At 39.8% G+C, this 22,209-nt stretch overlaps 1 protein-coding gene and 1 pseudogene across 7 annotated transcripts in view; one reads left to right on the top strand and one right to left on the bottom strand.

The window, feature by feature from the left end:
- Window positions 1-8,562: 8,562 nt before the first annotated feature.
- DEG15 (protease-like protein) overlaps window positions 8,563-22,209 on the bottom strand; it is a 61,879-nt gene continuing 48,232 nt past the window's right edge. For 4 of the 7 annotated variants that reach the window (XM_087699635.1, XM_087699627.1, XM_087699630.1 and 1 more), the window contains 9 exons: window positions 12,913-12,967; window positions 12,769-12,836; window positions 12,408-12,511; window positions 12,242-12,327; window positions 12,069-12,163; window positions 10,955-11,756; window positions 10,684-10,870; window positions 9,309-9,403; window positions 8,563-9,224 (listed from right to left, as the gene is read on the bottom strand). In XM_087699635.1, the coding sequence (XP_087555761.1) occupies window positions 8,905-9,224; window positions 9,309-9,403; window positions 10,684-10,870; window positions 10,955-11,756; window positions 12,069-12,163; window positions 12,242-12,327; window positions 12,408-12,511; window positions 12,769-12,836; window positions 12,913-12,967 (1,812 nt within the window). In that variant the 3' untranslated portion in view covers window positions 8,563-8,904. Of the gene's footprint in view, window positions 9,225-9,308; window positions 9,404-9,543; window positions 9,626-10,683; window positions 10,871-10,954; window positions 11,757-12,068; window positions 12,164-12,241; window positions 12,328-12,407; window positions 12,512-12,768; window positions 12,837-12,898; window positions 12,968-22,209 lie in introns of all 7 variants that reach the window. The other 3 variants (XR_015694845.1, XM_087699633.1, XM_087699639.1) reach the window with 3 other exon arrangements.
- Window positions 16,165-17,978, top strand: LOC148040467 (uncharacterized; annotated as a pseudogene).

The following is a 22,209-nucleotide window of genomic DNA, read 5'->3' on the forward strand; positions in this document are numbered from 1 at the left end:
GAAAAAAGAGGGTACACATCTTATAATTTACTTACAAATTTATTTCTAGTTTTATTTTAGTTTTCGAACATGACATTCAATTGTATATTTGATTGCATATCATGTGCATTAGAAATCATATAATATCACTAAGTTTACAAAAAACTATTCTAGTGATTTTTAAATATAATTGAGATAAAAACAATCAAAACTTAATCAATTACACTAAAGAAATTACAATGTTTGTAAAAATGATGAAGAAATTTTGTTTTTCAAATGTATATTGAACAAATGATAATTGATTTGAATATGAAATACTTACAAAATAACATTATATTATATTATCTAGCAAACATCTATAATTTATATATAATCTTAACGAATAACAATAGCAAGTAGAAATAATCAAAAAATGGATTAAGAAAATTTGAATAAGTTCAAAAGTGTATCATCAAAATAACACATAAAACATTATAAAGAAAGTTTTTCAGATAAAAATAATCTAGAATCATCTCCCACAATTAAATCTAGAATTTGCAAATCAATTGAGAGCATCAATATAGCACCAAAAAATATTGAATGAAAATTACCATGAGATTACTATTGTTGTTGTAGCCTTCATTCTTTGGTCTTCTTCCATTCAACATCACGGCAAAAGAGATAGCCTCATCCAAAGTAACATGCTTAAATATATTCACCTTCATATAGAAAGTAATTAAGGCCAAACATGAATTTTGATTGGTAGGTATCTTGAAACACTTCTTGTATCATTAGTAATTGAAGTAGAGAACTCTAAAACCACTCAATATACTAAGGAACTATCAATGTTCTTCTTGCTAAGCAAGAATATCCAAGTAGTGTTCTTGAGCTTGTATCTTGAACTATGAGTGGATAAAGCATTCAATAATATTTTCTTGGAAAGTGTCCCGAGTAAGAGGATGGTCAATACTCTTACAAATGACATTCCACCATAAAGGGCCTTTATCCACTAGGTAATGTAAAGCACATTTAATCTTCTCTTGTTCAAAATATTTTTTTTCGTCAAACTAATGAATTCAATAAAGAACACGATGACCATCTCTTTACTACCAACAAAAATACACTTATTGATTTGGACCTCCTTTCCATAAAGCTTGAGCATCAAGATTAGCAACCATGGTAAGAATGATTTGATTGGGATCCATCTTCATGTGGTCATTTGAGTGCAAAGAGTTGTTCTTAAAGTTGAATTTGCTCTTTGATATTCTTCTTTGAGTGGCATTGCTAGATGATTTAGTCCTTATTCCATTATAGGCAATGACAATGGTGAATTGAATACTTCATGCAATGATGAAGAGGATGTAAGATCTCCCATGGGGAAATTTAGATGTGGTGCTTGTAGCACACATTTTAAAAACCTTGGAAACATAAAATTCAAATGAACAAAATGCTAGAATTTTTTGTAAGGATAATTTTTTCCTTATAAATTAACATATATTGTCCAAATTTAAATCTTGAGGTTGATTTTTGACATTTCATCACTTCTTAGTATATCCTTAGATGTGAACAATCTCTTATACAGTTTTAAAGAAAGCCTTAATGAAAGGCTTTAGGGAAGCCTTAGTGGGCCCTCCTATATAAGGCTTTTTGTATTTTTCAAAAGAAAAGATTGCTAAATAGTTGCAAGATAAGCTATGAATTAAGGCTTGTAGTTGCCTTTGGAAGACTTTAACTTAAGGCATCCTCATGAAGAAATCACTTCTTAGTATGTCCTTATGTGTGAACAATCTCTTAGGAAGGTTTAAACAAAGTCGTAATAAAAGACTTTAGGGAAGGAAGCCTTAGTGGGGCCTTGTAATAGGTCATGATGTTGGGTTTATCAAGCTATATAAGGCTTTTTTCTTTAGGATTTTTATATTTTTCAAAAGAAAAGGTTGCTAAGTAGTCGTAAGATAAGCTATGACTTTAGCTTAAGGCCTCATTGTGAAGAAATCGACAACCACTTGTAATGTATAAGCCTATGAAGGTTGTTTAATATAGGCCTCCTACCTTTGCAATGAATAGCATCTACAACTTGGAGATGCGACTTGTGACTAAGCCTTGGAAGGCTTATTTAATAGCCCGTATGCCCATTACAGTAGTATAAAGCCTAACTAGGCAGTGCTTCACACCGAGGGTTTGATAGTTGGATTGTTCATGCGATTCCTTTGCTCAAGTCGGTTCATTCATTCATTAATTGATACTTAGCTTTGCAAACCTTAGGTATGACATGGCCCTCTTTTTACTTTCATATTTAAAAGGATGAGATAAATTGTTCACATAATTGATTCTCTTTCTATACACTAGTGTTCGCACACATGGAGCGCTAGGCCGTTGTGGAAGCGGCAAGTGATGACAACTTCGCTCGACAATCTATTCCTCCTCTTTTCCCCCCTTTATTTCTAAATTTTTCTTCTCTCTCCCTCTCTCCCCCCAATTCCCTATGTTTAATCTTCTCTCTCTCTTTCTACCTCTACCCTCTATTTTAGTTTATTTTCTCTCATCTCTTTGTTCTCTCTCAGTCTCTCTCTCTCTCCCCCTCTCTCTTTTTCTTCTCCCTCCCTATCCTCTTTTTTCATTTTTTTCTTCCTTCTCTCTCTCTCTCTTCATTCTCTTTAAGATTTTTTCTTTTCTCTCTCTTTCTCTTTTAAATTTTATCTTTTCTTTGTGTAATGCTCTCTTTGTATTCATATTCTCTCTCTACTTTTCTTCTCTTCCCTTCTTTCTTTTCTCTCTCCCCCCCTCTCTCCTCTCTTTTTCTTCTCTCTTCCCTCATTTTTTCTTTTTTAAAAAAATCATCTTTTAAATTTTATCATTTTTCTCTCTATAATTCTCTCTTTTTTATTCTTCTTCTCTCTTCCTTCCACTCTCTCTTTGCCTTTTATTTTAGTTTATTTTCTCTCATCTCCTTGTTCTCTCTCTCTCTCTCTTTCCTTTTCTTCTCTCCGCCCTCTATCCCTGCTTTTCTTCTCTCTCTCTCCCCTCCTATCTTTTCTTTCTCCCTCCCTCTCCTCATTTTTAAATTTATTTCTTTTCTCTCTTTCTCTTTCTCTCTCTTTTAAATTTTATCTTTCCTCTCTATAGTTCTCTCTCTTCTTTTTCTTTTCTCCCTCTCTTCTTTTCTCCTCTCCTTGGTTTTCTTCTCTCTCTCTCTCTCTCTCTCTCTCTCTCTCTCTCTCTCTCTCTCTCTCTCTCTCTCTCTCTCTCTCTTCTCCCCCTCTCCTCTCTTTTCCTTCTCTCTCTCTCTCTCTCTCTCTCTCTCTCTCAAAGTTTATCTTTCCTCTCTCTATAATTCTCTCTCTCTCTCCCTCTCTCTCTCTCTCTCTCTCTCTCTCTCTCTCTCTCTCTCAAATTTGATATTTCCCCTCTATAATTCTCTCTTTGTGTTCCCCCCTCTCTCTCCTCTTTTTCTTGTTCTCTCTCCACCTCTCTCCTTGTTCTCTCTCTCTCTCTCATCCCTTCCTCTTCTCTTTTTTCAATTTTTCATTTTTCTTCTCTCTCCCTCTCTCTTCATTCTCTCTTTAAATTTTTTCGTTCCTCTCTCTCTCTCTCCTTTTCTTCTCTCTCTCTCTCTCTCAAATTTAATATTTTCTCTCTCTATAATTATCTCTCTTTGTGTTCCCCCTTCTCTCTTCTTCTTCTTCTTTTTCTTCTTCTTCTTCTTATCTCTCTCTCCCTTTCCCTTTTCTCTCTACCTTTTATTTTAGTTTATTTTTTGTCCTCTCTCTCTCTCTCTCTCCCCCCCATTATTTTTCTTTTTTAATTCTCTCTTTTAAATTTTATCTTTCCTATCTCTATAATTCTCTCTCTTTCTGTGTGTGTGTTCCCCCCTCTCACTCTTCATTCTTTCTCTCTTTTTTCTTTGCTCTCCTTTTTATCTTTCCCTCGTCATTTTTGTTGGTGTTTTAACACAGAGAAACAAAGAAGCAATAATAGGATACACACACAGAAAACCCTTTGAACTACATACAACAAATTTGTTTTTCCTCCATAAAACAATAATTATTCACAAAGCTTGAAACCAGAGGTTTAGGATGACAATGGCAAGATCACCAAAGTGTTACAGCCCCTAATCTATGCGAATGCATAATAGGACTATAGTGCCTCATATGAAAATGCATTTCACTACTATAGGTAGTGTGGAAAATACCTAATACTGCATCAAGAAACTCATAGGAAACTCACAAAATAATGACATAGAGACATGGGAATACATACTTTAGCACTAATAATTAGCTAATCAGAACCATAGATCAGAGAATATGTTGAAAATAGATAGAGACACAGAGAATCATGGTACCAAAGTGTTGCAGCTCCTAATCTATGCGAATGCATAATAGGACTATAGTGCCTTATACGAAAATACATTTCACTGCTATAGGTAGTGTGGAAAATACCTAATACTGCATCAAGAAACTTATAGAAAACTCACAAAATAATGACATAGAGACATGGGAATACATACTTTAGCACTAATAATTAGCTAATCAGAATCATAGATCAGAGAATATGTTGAAAATAGATAGAGACACAGAGAATCATGGTGCCAACAATCAGATCTCATATATCATCATGAATATCCATCATACAATAGGTTATGAGTGTCAGGAGTGATAAAAAAACGTGAGTCATAAGACCTCTTTAGGTCACGCCTGAAAGCTACCTATATAACTATACTTTAAGGCATACAAATTCATTAGGCATCTAAAGACTGCTTCACATATAGAACTACTCTGACTAAGGTTTTAACCATGCTAAGGGGAAACATAGTGCATCAAGCCATGGCTAACACCAATGAGGCCATTAACATAAGGTTCTGCATCATGAAGTTGGGCGCCTATGAGTGTTTGTTAGAAGTGGATTGGGATAATCCCCAATTATGCTCACATCCACTGTGGAAGAGGCAAAGTCTCATTCTGATACCTAGAAAGAAATCAAGTGACTACTTAACATAAAGCTAGTAAGCCAAAAAATTAGTTAGCTAAAGCTTCATGAATAATGCAACCACTAAGGAAATGATTGCTAGTGTACCTAATAAAACTTAATAAAATTAGTCAAGAAAAGAAATCTTCTGGGAAGAAGGAGTATGCAAACATTTTTCCCAAGGAGTTAATTGAACTTCCATCTCAAAGAGAAGTTGATCATAAGATCAAGCTAGTACCAAGAGCTGCTCTAGTTGCAAAAATACCATATTGAATGTCTATCCCTGACCTATTGAGTTGAAAGAGCAACTCAAGAAATTATTGGATCTAGGATACACTTGACTAAGCAACATTGTGGGGAGCCTCGGTCCTATTTCAAAAAAAGAAAGATGAAACCCTTTGTCTTTGCAAGGACTACTATGGGGAAAACCAAGTTACACTTAAGAACAAGTACCCAATCCCTAAGATTGAAGAGTTACTTGATAGATATCAAGGATCAAAGATCTTTTCAAAGATTGACTTGAGGTTTGAATACTATCAAATAATGATAAAAGAAGAAGATATTGCTAAAATTTCCTTTAACATAAGGCTTGGCAATTATGAGTCCATTGCTATATCTTTTAGACTAACTAATGCTCTTGTAATCTTCGATAGATTAGTGCAAGACATGACGACGAACATGAGTTGCAACTCTACATTGTTCTTGAAATAATGAGGATGCATAAGATTTACGCTAAAAAAAAGATGCACACGAAAGACACATTGAGTACTGTAGATTTATAGTTTCAAAAGCAGAAATTATGGTAGATCCTGCCAAGGTCACCTCCTAAGGTCAAGGATGTACAAGAATGGATCCCCCCAATGACAGTCAAAGCGGTGTGTAGTTTCTTAGGATTGACTAGATGGTATCGAGACTTTGTCAAGGATTATGCCTTGATTGTTGCATCCCTCACTAGCTTGCTAAAGTAATAGACTTACACTGTATGGACTCCAATGAAATAATCTATCTTTCAGAGACTCAAGAAAAGTTTAGTAACAACCCCCATTCTAAAGTTTCCTGACTTAAACCAAGGATTTGAGGTTGTGATAGATGCAAGCTCTCTTGCAGTGGGTTGCATACTTATACAAAAGGGTCATCCAATTTCTTATTTCTTAAGGAAGCTAAAGACACATGAAAGAAACTATGCTACCGACCACGACTTAGAATTGTTGGCTTTGCTCCATGCTCTCAAGTTATGGAGACACTACTTACTTAGAGAGAAATTCACTTTAGTAACATATCAGAAAACTCTCAAATGGATCTTTGCCTAATAGGATCTAAATCGATCTTTACCCTACTAGAACCAAACATGAGACAATGAACCCTCCATTTTGGGGACATCTCGGCTTTGCCAAGACACTCGATGCAATTAGGAAAGGCTATCATTGGGTAAAGGTTAGAGGTAATGTATTTATGTATATCATTGAATGCATAAGCTGTGAAAGGGGGAAAACTAAGCATGTTAAAATTTCAAACAAACCTTAACCCATTTGATACCCCTCAGACAAAGTGGGAATTCATTAGCATGGATTTTGTGGTAGGGTTGCCTTCAATGTAGGGAGAATACAACTCTATCATGGTGATTGTGGAGAATACAAACTACAAGGCTTCAAACATTGCAAGGCTATTTGTCAAATAAAATTTTAAGCTTCATGGGTTGTAAAAAAGTTAGTCATTGAGATTTCCTTCTTACCTCTCGATTTTGGAAGAGCTAATTTGAAGCTATTGGTATAAAATTATGCCTTACTACAGCACATAACCCACAAACCGATGGCCAATTAGAGGAAGTCAATCAAGTCATAGAAGTCATTCTAAGGACACACTGTTGGAGAGAACCTAAGTGGTGGATATAATATTAAGATTACTCTATTCCAGGACTTGTATGGGCAAAATGCCTCATTTCTCTCAACTTTTCTAATCCAACGCTAAAGGTAGAAGCCTCCAAGAAGATGGATGAATAAGTTAAGGGCATAAGATAGGATATTCGATTTGCTAAGGATTGCCAAAAAGTGTATGCCAATCTTGAAAGATAGGAGTAAATCTTCAAAGAAGGAGAGATGGTGTTTTTTTGTGACTTGCAAAGAAGAGCTCACTAGCATTGGATGAATTCAAGAAACTAACCGTGGACCTTACAAGATCCTCAAGTGTCTACGAACCAATGCATACAAGTTGCAACTTCGCGAACAGCTAAAGATCCAAAATGTTTTTCATGATAGTATATGAAAGGACTCAATCCCAATTATGCACTAGATGATCAACAAATTTTAATGCTAAGCCAAGGAATCCTTGATCTCCAACTTGAGAGAATACTAGATGTAAAGGAGAGAATCCTTATGAATAGAGCTTTAAGAGAATATCTCATCTAATGGAAAGACTATCTTAAAGAGGATGCCACTTGGATCGACAAGGAAGCTCTATATAGACAACACCTCTAGTTTCTGTTGATTAAAAGGAAAAGCTTTTTGCCCCAATATCAACCCCATCATCAATCATCTGCAATGAATGACATCACCATCACTATCATCATCAACAATGTCAACTTGTGTCTCCTATTCACCATTGCGATGCGGAAAGGAAGGAATCAAGGATAAGAGTGATCAGTCTGATTGGATCATGAGCAAAGCAATGATATGCACCCAAAATGCACGAGAGAAGGAGAGATCCTCAAAGGCTTTATAAAGTCTTAACTAGGCTTGAAGTTACACATGCAAATTCTATTGTGTGCGCGCGCACACACAGTGTGAAGATAGAGAAATAGAGGAAGAGAGTGTGAGAAGATAGAAAGATAGAGAGAGAGGGAGAGATATAGAAAGATAGTGCGTAAGAAGATAGAAGGATAGAGAGAGAGAGAGAGAGGGAGAGAGAGAGGGAGAGAGAGAAAAAGAGAGATAGAGAGAAGGAAGATAGAGAGGGAGAGTGAGTGAGATAGAGAGAGGGAGAGTAAGAGAGGAGAGCAATAGATTGAAGAAGTAAATAGGGATGTGTGAAGGATTCAAAGAGTCAAGCCACTTCATCTCATTCTCCTCGTGAATTACCTTGCCCCTACAAATCACTCTTCTCGCTCCATCTACTTACTCCCAAATTAATCAACTATTGGTGCTCTAGGACCTCTTGCAGATGGTGTTGATCTAATAATGTGGTAAGTACCAAATAATCTGCAAGGCATTGCTGAAACAAATGCTCACTTCCCATGGCCAAGTGGGATACAGCATGAGTGCTCTATGCTGATTCAATCAAGGAAGGTTCTACGTTGGCTGTTGAAGTGCATGAACTTTGTAATTGAATGTTTTCCATTATGTTGCTTACATCAAGCAGCATGCCCTGACATTATGCTGTTGCAACAAAGGATCCATGAGGTAGAAGGTGTACAGTCCTTAGCCTGACCTACAGCCAGATTCCTCAGTAACCTCAACCCTTTATCCTAAATATTTTGATCAGCTAGGAGAACAAGACATTGAAACACTAATTATAGTAAACTGGAAGCACTTACCACCTATAACAAGTGCATTCATCAAACAACTACTCTTGCTAGTAATGTTTTGAAACTGGCACCCTCATTTTGCACATTAGCTGCATGAACAAATTGAATGAATAACAAAATGCTCAAAATGAATCTTTGCACACCGATTGCAAAATTTATAGAAATTACAGAATTCAAAGATAGAACTGTCTGACAAGCAAAGCAAAAAATGGACAAAAAGATGGATTATACATGTACATGTACCTTCATGAACTCAAGATTGTCCTCTTTATTGGTCAGTAACAGCTATAGTCCCAAAGGGCAGTGCCCATTTATAATGCCTTGGGCGATATAGTGCAATTGAATTCCTGTTTTGATGCCTGATAGCACTTTTGCACAACCAGATACCTTGTCGAATAATCAATAAATTAAGAAAACAATCATTGATGAGATCTTTACACTAGAGTTCCATAGGCGCGCTCTGATTACAGCCGGCTATGCAGAACTTGACCAGGTATAAAATCCTTGGAAGGTATGCTTTCAACCAACCACTTTCTTGACACTTGATCGTCTTTTGCCTGCATGGAAGGTGATTGATTTGGTAAATCCACATTCTTCTCGGAGAGGAATTTAGCAAACCGTGATCCTTTCAGTGCTGTCTTCTGATTATCAGTACTATCAACTTTGGGGAGAAAGGGCATGACTTTGGCTGGCCTTGGAGGTGTAGGAGGAACCAGGGCCCACACTGCTGCAAGTTGTTCATTTGGTTTACCGAGTGCAGCAAGCAAGGAAGAATCGTTCATGTCTACACACACAAAGCACCATAACATTAGGACCTTAATGCTGAGTAAATTTTGATTTCGTGTGTAGCTTTGCTGATGACACAAACCTCCAGCAGCATAGAGAAAGATTGGCTTTAGGGCTGCATAAGGTATGCTGAAGTTAAGATGAGGAATAACCGTTCCACCACTGTGCCTTGCATTGCTTTGTGTTCAGATCCAATAACCAATAAAACAAGAAATGTTCAGATTGAAACATGAAACTTTAGAACACCTCTTCTTGCTTGATGACACTAAAAAGTGATACTTCAGAAAACTATTGAAATACTAGCCCCTCCCACTCACCTCGAAACCATTCATTCCACTCCTTCCCAACAAAAATCTCCCAGTTTCCCTTCCTAGTTCTGCCCCCCTTTCCAACCTTGCCCTGCATCATACCTTGTATCAACCAAGTCAAACATATTTGATGATTGGTGGTGTCTACCAATGCCGACTGTCAAGGACACAACCCTTCACAGGTAAGCAGGCAGGTATACAAGGATGTTCTCAACTTAATTATCATTGGTATTTTCATACTTGGGTTTTGAATACAAGCCTTCATAGGTAAGCAGGCAGGTATACAAGGATGTGCTCAACTTAATTGTCTTTGGTATATTCATACTTGAGGTTTGGGTCCTGACTTTCGCATTCCAACTTCAAAAAGTGTTAATATATGCAACAGGCAAGGGATATATAGAGTCTTGTACATAGATGTGCCAACTAGAGGGATAAGTGGTAGAAATGAGACAGATTCCTCAAGCTTTCACCCTTCCTGCACTCATCATAATTTATCAAACCTAAATCCTTGCACTGGGGAAAATAATGGACTGTCGTTCTGCAGCAAAACATTGGAATAGTGGTAAGACTTTTTTTCTGTTCTATGGTGTGGTGCAATTGCAGATGTAAGTCAAACTGCCTGTAGCTTGATACACGGACCTATCCATATTTGTAAATTGAGTTGTCTAATGGTGGAACCATGGACTGGTCAACATTAGTTGTTTGCCAGATTTGATCTGTGTACTCCATCTACTAGAATAGAAGTCAGATTAAGGGGTTGATTCCTTAATGTTTATGATGGTCCCATGTCAAAAATTTCCAGTAGGATACAGCACGGCAAACCCATATCAATACTATTGTATATGCTGAGAGGATGGAATGGACAAATCCAAATTACTGCGAGCAACTTTATTTCCACTCTCACATGCTAATGCAGCAATGAACAAACATACTCAACCAAATATCAGATAATGTTGCAGAAACACAACCCTAAGCCCTGCGGAAGTACAACACATCATTTTACCAACATTGATTGTGATGTATTCTTGGTTTGTATTAAGGGGATAGCTTAGCACTAGAGTGTCATGATTTGAAAACATGGGACTTTTAAAGCACCCCTTTCAAGTTGACAGTCCATTCAAACTGATCAAAGTAAGATAGATTTCAAACCTTGTCACGAGACCTATCAAGAGACCTTGTTCATTTACCACAGCTCCACCACTTCCACCAGGATGAACAGCAGCTGTTGTCTCCAGCATAGCTGGTAGTTCTTCTGATTCTGAATGTCCACCTTGGCATGTGACACCTGCCTTCACGACCCTGGAAACCACACCTGCACTGAGAGAAGGGCACAACTCTGCCCATCTTCCCAAAATTAAACAAACAAAGACAAATGAACTTACATGGGAAGCATTTTTGACTGCCAGAAATGCATCATTACCTGAACGAGGACCAAACAAGCCATGCCCAATTACCACAGCTGTTGAACCTGGTGAAGGACACTCTTCTTCTGGCTTTATTGGTTGTAAACCTAATGGCACAGAGTCCAGCTGCAATAATGCGATGTCTAGCGGTCCTCGGGAGATATAAACCACCCTTGCATTATACCAAGAACGTGGCAATGGATGTTCCAATCTTACCCTTATCTTCCTGTAGCTTCTGTAGTTGATTTCCAATGACGGTTGCACAACGGCCTCATTACTAGCTACACCAGTTATAATGCCATCTACTTTGACAGCCCTGTGCAACTCTAGCTCCCTAACAGGGAAAGGTAAGTCTATCGGATCTACAAGATTGTTGAAAACTTTTAGGCCATCAATCTCATGTGCACTTGAGACCAGTGTAGAATTCCTAATCTGGCCTCCAGTTTGAGTACCATTCGCTACAGCTGAAAGTTCCCTTTCACCTTGTGCCTGTGAGAGCTGGGCTTTCCCGAAGCGCCAAGGCTCTAAAAGATGTGCATTTGTGAGTATCAAACCCCTTTTATTTACAATGACTCCAGAAGCCCAGGCTCCATCACCCACAGTGACCAAAACAACAGATCCAAGAGCCTCAGTAATGTTTGGTGAGAAATTTGACTGTTGTACACCATCAATTCGATCTGGATGATCCACATTTGGCCTGTGTGTGGCTTCAATAAATCCTCTGGTATGTACTGCAGGCAACTTTTTAACAGGCTCTGCCTCAAGGTCAATTCCAATCTCTTGGAGAGCTGGTACAATAGCATTCCAAGTTATTACCAACTGCAAAATTGACAAGGTAAAAGTCAGTTCAAGAATCAAGAATACATCCTCTGTCTGGACATAATGGTTGATGCCATGCATGCATGTGCAACATGCCTGTTACCAGTTACACGTACGGCACAAGTTGCATGTGCTCTGCTAGGTAAATGCCTAAAGAAGATGACAGTTTAAAAATAAAGCCTACAAACCAAATACTGGCTACTGGCAGCTTTCTAGTCACCATCCATGATGAATCAAAGTAAGTACCAAAACATAGCAGATAAAGAAAATGTGTATCTCTGATTATCAGCCTGTGGAAGTCTGTCTCAATACCTGCACCTCAGCACCACCACCACGCTGGCGCAAGGGTCTGGCAAGGATCCCAACAAATGCACCATCGCCATTAAACACAGGTGCACCCTCCATCCCTGCATTACATCAGTAATCTTCTGCAGACTACTCACTAACTACAAAAAACCATCAACACAAAGGATGTAAAAACTTACCAGGAAGGCATCTCAGATCAGCCATTAAAAGAGAAGCTTGAGGAGACGTGGGTGGCCAACAGTTAGCAACTATGCCCACTACTAAGCTGACAAGCAAGCAGAAGTGTTAGCAATGTAACATTTGCACTTGGCTTTAAACTGAACATCGAGCAAAGCAGCTGCAAACCTATTAAAGAAATGCAACGGAGATAATGCCCCAAATGGAGATCCAATCACCAAGAGGAAATTGCCCTTTTTGGGTGAATTCGCCAAAACTAATCCAGGAGTAATCTGCATACAAAGTAATGACCTGAGCAAGCAAGCCAGAGAGAACCAAGGTTACGTAGCAGGATGTACAATTAGATAAATCAGCAAAAGTAAGCTTTCAGACATACGTACGATATGAAGTATTTTATACAATGAAAAAATATCACATCTATGGAGTCACAGACAAGATGCACATCATGAAGCACTCAAAGGTGCTTGGCACAAGTCAAGTAACAGTTAATATAATGAGCAGAGTAAACGAGGTCTCATATCAATCTTACATATGAAAAGAGCAAATAATATCGACCTGGCTTGCTCAAACCATTTCGACCTTTAGCCCAGCCATTTCCTAGCCTTCAAACATGTAAACAGACATTTCCAGACTCCAGAGAAACAGGCTCTGAACATAACCTTACAGGTATTACCAGAATGTTTCCAAACTGAAGGCTTTGGGACCAGCCACTTAACACGACGTGTTTTCTGCAAATAAAAGAGATGAAAAACAGCTTGTAAAGGAAGGGGCCAATTTCTCCCATGGGTGTGAAATGCAAATCAAGTCTAGCTTTTTTAACCTCTTTGAGAGGCAGATTCTAGAACAACTCAAAACAAAATTGTCACATAGATTAATGTGTTAATTAATTAATGTGACAATTATAGGGAACACCTTAAGTAGTCATAACCATGTATGTATTATAGAATATACATGTCCGGGGTTCACAGGGGGCACAAGTAATAGCCCACGTAAGTGACACGTGTGACCAAGAGTGAGGATACACTAGGGTTTGCAGAGAAAATACAGAGAAGGTACGAACACGACTAACACGTAGTATATTCAGACAAGAATACAAATGAAGGAAGAAGAAGAGAATGAATGAATGTTGTATGCTGAAGACATTACAAAAGAGTGAGGAAGAGATTCAGGTCTAGGCTCAAGGAGGGAGGCTGTCCAATAGCCATAATTTGTCGTCAGAGTGGGCTGACAGAGTGTCAAAGAGTGTCGCCTCCAAGGATGGATCACATGTGCATCAAACCACCATTGTCGACGAATGTTGCGAGGCTGAGGAAGAGTTGAGAACAGAAAAACACAGCAATCCACCATTGACGGAGGTTGTCCAGGCTATGCAAACAGGAGGAGGAGCTCTCCAACCAGCTAGGTGGCAGGCTGATCTGCAAAGGCCCGCAGCTAAGCAGATGGTTGACAGGCTGGAGCATGGCAACAGAAAAGGAATGCAGGTAGAACAGATCCCAAGTGCACCGAACCGCCAGCGTCACAGTGAATGTCACAAGGCTGAGGAAGAGCTGTTCTACAGGCTGATCTGCAAAGGCCCGCAGCTAAGCAGATGGTTGACAGGCTGGAGCATGGCAACAGAAAAGGAATGCAGGTAGAACAGATCCCAAGTGCACCGAACAGCCAACGTCACAGTGAATGTCACAAGGCTGAGGAAGAGCTGAGAACAGCAACATAAAGCAGTCCACTATCAATGGAGGCTGTCTGGTGGTGCAAACAGCAGTAGGAGCTCCCCGATCAGCTGTGTGGCAATCTGATCTGCAATTCATGAAGCTCATGAATAGTGTCTTAGGCTTCATCTAGGTCATTGTGTTGTAGCCTTTCTTGAAGTCCTAATCTATAGTAAAACAAAGGAAGAATATTTATAGCATTTGTGTAAAGTGTTCCAATTCTTAGGAGCCCATTCCCTTTTTGCAAAAGAATCTGAGTGTGAATTCTTTGATGTAGAGATCAAATATTAAGCACATTATCTTGAAAGAGGGAATCAAGATAGATCCGAAAAAAAAGTTAGGGCCGGTATGGAGTAGACACCTCCGAGGAACCTAGAAGAGCTGTAGATCTTCTGGGGTTTATCTAGATTTGATCATAGATTGACTTGGGATTATGCCAAGATAGCTATTTCCATGATGGATCAGCTTGAAGTGATAGGGAAAGACTTTAAATGGGAAACATACCAAAGAGAAAGTTTTGAAAAGCATAAGGTAGCTCCTACAACTCCGGTTTTAAATATAGTGGAGTCGAACACAACCTTTTGTGGTTGAAACTACAATAGTTGTAGCATTGTTACAACTTACAAGAGTGTCAACAAATAGCTTTTGAAAGCAAGAAATTTGACTTTGCATAATAGAATTATTTTGTTTATGAGAGGGGGTTGTATGCACATTTTCATGCATTGAAAAAAATGGCAACACCATTTGTATGGTACAGAGTCAGGTAGTGAGGAGCAAAGTAACTCCCCTCTAGGATTGAAATTGGTTTGGCAAAATGTCCCCAAAAAGAATAAGTACTATTAGCATTGCCAAAAGGTTCAACATTTTGATGATGAATGTCGCTCAAAGGCCAAGAGCAGTTAGCCCAAGTCTAGATGAAACGGGTCTATGACTCACATAAAGTGGTAGTTCCTTCAATTAATACCTGGTCTTTTCACACACACACAAACAAAGACCTCACTCCCTCGCTCAACACCACATTGGCCCTGAAGACCGGCGCCCCTCTTGGTATTTCTTTATCAATTAAAAGATGGAAAAAAACAAAAATGAAATGTTCCAAAATACATAACTTGTGAACAATTGGTTTTCATCTTTTCTGAGTAAATCCCAGCTGCATAAGGACAGTACAACATGACCAAAACAACATCCCTTTTAGGAAAACATTTTCTATGACCATTACTCAATGATTCATGTGCAGAATTGCAATCTGCAGAACTCTGTATTTACTGTTCTTACTGTCCAGCATATCCAGAACAACATTCCTTTTAGGAAAGCATTTTTTGTGACCATAACTCAATGTTTCATGTGCAGAATTCCAGTTTGCAAAACTCTGTATTTACTGTTCTTATTGTCCAGCATATCCAGAACAACATCCCTTTTACCCTGGCATCATTCCAGTAGTAAAATAGTCCCACAAACAACACTAAATCAGAGCTGAAAAACCTTGTTCTTGTGTGGCATGGCCATCGCTTTCTTTAGTTCCTGCATTGGAGAAGCCAATAGCTGCTCCTAAACCTGGACAGTGAGGCTCTTGCCTCAGCAGAAGTGCAAAGAAAACATAGAATTGTACCTTTGATGGAATCAGCCCATCATTTAGAGCATTTCCTCTGAGAATAGAGAGAGAGTTGACCAGAGGGAGCAAGCTCTACCTTTGTACATGAGACAGAGACGAATAAGTACTCTCCATAGCTGATGTACTTGTAGCAATCTGCCCTCAGCTCCTCAAAACTTCATTCTCCGATCTGCCCCTCATGCCTATTATGTTTTTTTTTTTTAAATGCTCTCTCTATCATGATGGATTATGGATTAGTAGCCGAGCACTTGATCCATGCTAGAGATTTGGTGGCAGGATTCCTAGCTTACATGTTTAACAGAGCCATGTGTGAAGGCCTACCGGAAAGCTGGAGCACGAACACTATTGTGCCTATCCTCAAGTCAGGGGACCCTACTCTACCCAGTAACTATTGGACTATCATGGTTGGGCATACATTGGCTAAGTCATATGCTTCCATCTTTGAGCATGAGTTAAGCATGTGGACAGAGATGTGGGGTCTTAGAGCCTAGGGACAGGCTGGCTTTAGAAGAGGCTTCTCCACATTGGATCACATCCTCACACTCAGAGCGATCATTGAGGAGGGAAGGGCCCATGGTCGACGGACCTACTGTTGCTTTGTGGACTTCCGCAAAGCCTTTGACACACTACCGAGAGACAGGCTGATAAATAGATTGCATACCATGGGAGTACCGAAAGAGCTCAGTTGGGGTATTTTGGCATTGTATGAGAGAGTTGTGGGCAGAGTCCGGACACCTGAGGGCCTTTCGGCACCTATTTACTCCACCATTGGGGTGAAGCAGGGATGCCCCCTCTCTCTGACATTATTTGGCATGTACATTGATAAGATTGCTGACTATGTTTCACAGGAAGGAGATAGAAGAGCTCCACTAGCTGGCACTTGGATACCTCTCCTTCTGTATGCAGATGACATTGTATTGATAGCTGACTCTCCAGAGGGTCTACAGAGACACTTGGATGCACTACACTCCTATACTTTGGATAGTGGGCTTTCAGTGAACCTTGGTAAAACCAAGGTGATGGTATTTAATACTATACCACAGTGGGTCAAGAGATTACCACCTAAATTCACATATGGATCTGAGGAGCTGGAGTATGTGGATTCTTATACATACCTAGGAGTCTTATTCACAGGGCCCATCTTTTCTATGCGAGAGGCAGCAAACACTAGATTGACTCGCAGATACACAGCACTAGGTAGTTTGGAGAGGATGTGCTCATAAGTGCAATTCCAAGAATCCCGTACCAAGCTATGGCTCTTCGATACACTGGTCACATCCACAATACTTTATGGAGTACAGATATGGGGGCCTAGTCTTGACCACCGTAGCAGATCAGGACGCACTTATGACGAATGGAGGTCGATGGAGAAATCCCTAGTGTCCATGATATCCAAGATGATCAGACGTAAGGCCTCAGTGCCACATGAGATCATCCAAGCCGAGCTAGCAGCTACACTGATTGTGGTAGAGGCCCTCACCCGATCGGTTGCATACATACATAGCCTATGCGACTCACACAGACACAAATATGCACGGTTGGCCCTGGAGTCCTCCAGGCAGCTTGCCAGAGAGAGTGATACTTCATGTTGGTATGCACAGATGTCATTCTGGTTTGAGCTTGCATGGCTTTAGTATGGACAAGTTACCCCCCTTCCAGTACTCCCTTGATGCACCATCTCTTGATTTGAGCAGGTTAGAGATCTGCAAGATCATCAGGATGGATCTTACCCAGTTGGATATCAAGCGGACATGGTTGATGCCAGGGCAGGAGCTAGGGACAAAGATGGCTTTCTACCGTGTGCATTTCCTTCATACTACAGATGATGGATTTATTGTTTGCCAGAGATACATGGACACCCACCTTTCCCATGGGATCGGATGTACTATTGGCCAGTTGCGCACCTCCTCACATCAGCTAGAGATTGAGACTAGTAGATATAGATCCATCCCACCAGAGAAGCGCATATGCCAGATATGCCAATTAGAGCCAGAGACAGAGGAGCATTATATTTGTCATTGCCCAGCGTATTATGAGGTCCGTGGTCGTTTCCACTGTCTCTTTAGAGACAGATTTGGACCACTATCCAGAGTCATGGATTTTACCGAAAAAGGATGCCTTGGCCTCTATCTTCTTGAGATACGACGGCTTCGTGACATGCGCCTTAGGAGTACAGCTGCCCCAGGACATCGAGGCCCTTCACAGAGGCAGCTCACAGATTTCTTTGCAAAGAAGACTCAGAAGACTTCAATACAGTTACAGCCACAGTCCACACACAAACAAGAAGTATTGATTGATCGAGCCGTTCAGCTTAGCCGATCCAGACGTCCTAGGCCTCAGCACAGACACCGATGACACCTTCATAGGTGGATACAGGGGATTATTTCTCGGGCTAGAGCTAGGTCCTCCATACCCACATGAGACTGTACCATTTGGAGCTCCGTGTTACTAGATAGAGCTCTATGTTTTACACACAACTATAGTTAGTTTCCTTTCTTATTTTGCTTTGTGCTACATACATATTTTGCCCAGATAGTTGTACCATCATACACATGATTGTAACTCATGGTCTCATAGGTTATTTTGGCCTTTTGTAGACATTAATATATCATTTCATTTCATCTCTCTCTCTCTCTCTCTCTCTCTCTCTCTCTCTCTCTCTCTCTCTCTCGGAAATTTGTGCCACATGGCATACATGTAACAATTTTCCCATTTAAACCTTCCGGTCTAAAATTCTCCATGATTAGTGCAATATTTGATCTCGGCACAAACCAAATAATTAATCCTTGTGCAAAAACGAAGATAATGACGCGAACAGATTCTGGGGTCTAAAAATAATAACTCCCTAAATTTTAGGGGTGGTGACCCTTGCATTCCTCAAGTTGTTCTAAGAAATTTTTTATCATTGCAACCACATCAAAAAGTGTAATGTGGCTTAGTTACGGCGACTTTTATTCCGTGAGCATTCTCACATGTGCATCTTTTGTCTTGGCCAGGCTCATTGTCCTACACCATCTCCAGTGGGTAAGCACACAGTCCCAAACCATTGGCATTCTATTATTTAGTGCCCATTCAATATGGAACCAGTCCTAAGGACCAGACAAACCATTAGTCCAATTTGTCCCAATGACTGCCTCTTCTCGCCATGCAAAGATCCCGACTTAATCCAAGCAACAGCAAATAAAGAAAAGAAAAATAAAATATTTATACAAGTAAATAAGGAAAGCAACTGCAAAAAGTATCACCACTTCGTGACACTAGATCCTCTTTCCCACCTAGGAATTCAAGCACATTAGGTGAGGGCACTTCGACCCCACCTCCATAGCCGAGAGAGGGTCATCCACCTCAACAGGGTAGATCGGCTAGTCAAATGGCGGAAAAATCATTTGCTCCCACTTCACCAGAGGGGTCATCTAATTAGTGATCCCAAGCCACTACTCTGGACTTTGGTCCTCGAGCACTCCTCATCTCCCTTGAGGATAAACTTGATGAGTCACTAGCTCTTTTTGAGTTGCCCTCAACATTGAGTGTGCAACTAGACCCAATTGAGCCCACTTTCCCTCAAGATTCTCCTCCGATCATCCAGTGAATCGTGGTGTCTTCTACTGGTTCAAATGATGGTTACGCTGACCATAGACCTATTACGTCTCCCCCCTGCATATCTATCGATTCTTGCAAGGCACGCTCTAGTCTAGCTTCACTATTCCGCTACACATTCTTGCTACTTTCCTACAACTTTAGTGTCCCTATCTTTTGGCAGTGGGACATCTCAAAACCCAACACATTGCACTCACAACCACTTTTCATTGAAGTTGAGATATGCATGCTTTATGTTTTATGGTCTTATGTAGTATTTTTGCTCCTAGCTTGTCTTTTGTAGGTTGGCAGTAACCTTTACAAGACTTACAGGTTGATCAGAGCAGAGACTTGGATCGTTTAATACTCTTTACCTTGGTTACTCTTCCTTGATGGGCCTTTACTCTCTAGACCAGCAAGGAGTCTTTTCCTCCCGAGGCCAAGTTCTTGCCTTTCTTGAGGCACGTTTGGAGACCATTCATTACACAGGTTTTTAGTTGGACATGCAATTCACTCTTATTTCTTGGGTGCTTCTCGTTTTCACTATCGACATTAGTATCTTGGGGAGAGAGGAGATATGCTTTCATTTCCTTTCAATATCCAATGGTGAGAGGGGGTGGTCTTCTACTCTTGGTGTTTACAAGATTTTGATTACTTCAGAGATATCATCATTATTGTACTTTATATCATTATCCGTATGATCATGATTGTAAAAGGGTGCTTGGGCAAGTGAACAATTCCCTTACAAGGAAAGTATCCAAGTAGCATCGTTGCATAGCATTTTATATGAGCATGATGATTTGCATTGCCCTTTGCATTACCCCATGCATTGACGTTCTTTTCTTGTAAACATATATTTGTGTATATTATTCCTTTTTTATTAGAAAATGTTTAGCTTTGGATCCACCATATTCGCAACAGCTTCCATGACAGTCTCCAAGGGTAGTCTCCCTTGCTTTTCTTACCCCATATCCCCCATAGCTTTCTTCTTTATTAACATCCATGGGTAGTTGGGCTTAGCTTGTCCCTTTTATGATGTACTCGACCTAACCATTCCTTTTTATTCTCCCCTAAGAGCAAGATTACTCAATAGGATGAAAACTATCATTCAAGATACTCAAAAAAAAAAAAAAAAAAAAAAAAAAAAAAGAGGTTCCATCCACCTTGGTAACTCTTGGTAGGCCGATGGGCAACTGATGAGCATCCTTTGTCTGATACCTTGGCCTCTCTGGGGTGATCACTTGGGCTCCTTTCGTAAGATAACTATCGTCTTTCTAGTCTTGGTAGGTCATTGGGCAACCGACAAGTATCATTTGCCTAATGCCCTGACTAGTTTGGGGTGGGATGCCTTGAGGTAAATAAAAAATTGGATTTGAGCTATCTTGACTATCCCTTTCTAGCTCTAATTTTGGGCTTGATAGGAGTGTTGAGCTACAAATGCATTCCAAACTTAATTAACTCTTAATTACTGCCCCAAAACTCAAAATTACCAACCATTTATTGAAAGGAAATGTGATCCTAGAGAGTCTCTAGGTTCCATAAGCCAAACCCTTGATTTGGGAGGACCCATCCATTTATAAATAGACAAGCAGCCCACCACTCAGAACAATCTTGTTTTTGTAGTTTGCAAGTGCCTTCTCTTTGTTGTCCACACCCTGTTTGTGGAGGATGTCTCATTTCAAGCTGGTCCTAGTGCTGTCCATCATCATCTATTTACTATCCAACCCCCTACTACTATTGGCGACTGTTTCCAGCCTACTATCATCACCAGAACAACTGCATTTACTGCTGCAGATCATATTTCAGCTTGCGTTTCTCCTCTGCCTGCTGTCGCTAACTGCTAAGGTCATCAAGAGACCCTACATTTGTTGTACTTGCATTGCCACGTCAGCCAAATCTGTGTTTTATTGTTCCAGTTTGTTGCCCCAACAGCCACATCATCATGTAATTAGTGTTTTCTTGATTCTGCCCCTGGTTGCTCCATTAAACACCGATCTAGTCTCTCTTGAGCTGTGTTTGCTAGTGCCTAACATCTCTAGAGGCTATCCATCATCACGAGGATGTGAAATTTTGATGCTTTGCTTAGCATTTGATTAAGTGTTAATCAAATGTGCAAATGTGAAGATAAGCTAGGGCTTGCACTAGGGAAACATAGACTGTACAAACACGAATAAAACACAATAACTCAAACAATAACACAAAAACCCTAAATGTAAAATGCGAAACTCAAAAACGCAAAAGCACAAATACAAATAGAGAAAGAAGAGAACTCTAAAGTGAATGAATCAATGTTGTAAATGAAGGAAAGAGTGCATAGAATGCTTGAAGGTAGAGCAATGAATGAAATCAGAGTGTGATGTTCACCAAAGATGGATCCTGAGTACTATAACCATGAGTCGGAGCAAAGAATGTGCTGAATATGGAAGGGAAGCAGGCTGATCACCAAAACGCAGCAATTAAGGCTGAAATATGGTGAACACAGCAGTGTACCACATGTTGGAGGCTAAAAACTGGTCAGCAGAGCTATAGACAGCATTGTGACTTGAAAAATACCAATTCACACATTGAATGGCAGCATTCACTTTAATAGTGGGGGAAGGGCCTTCTCGAGCAATTAATTCAAGGAGGTGTGTGTGTACTGATGCAGGGTGGCCTGCAAAACAACAAAATGCAGGCTATTGATTGATAGTTGAATGTTGACTCGGCAGTACGGATAGGCTTGCAGCAAAACACAGATGTCTAGGACTTCCTACTAGCATGCCAACAATAGTAGAATGGATACCAAGTGTTGTAGATGATGTGGCTGCAGCCAATGATGGCTCGACAGCAGAAGAGTGAGGGCCAAAGGCTCAAAACTGGGTGGCAACAGCGATAGAGGATATCTGGACTGATGTAACTTGGAAAAAAGGATGGGTTGAATGGTGGGCAGCTTGTCTATTTATAGATATAAAAGGATCCTCCCAAGATAGGGTTTTGCTTATGGGACATAGAAACTCTCTAGGACTACACACCATTCAATGAAACTTTTAGCAATTTACATAATTTGGGGCTCTTTTTAAGAGTTAATGAGTTTGTA

Source organism: Lygodium microphyllum, chromosome 2 (assembly GCF_053477565.2).
Source record: "Lygodium microphyllum isolate KBCC chromosome 2, Lygodium_microphyllum_v1.1.10, whole genome shotgun sequence".
Classification (NCBI taxonomy): Eukaryota; Viridiplantae; Streptophyta; class Polypodiopsida; order Schizaeales; family Lygodiaceae; genus Lygodium; species Lygodium microphyllum.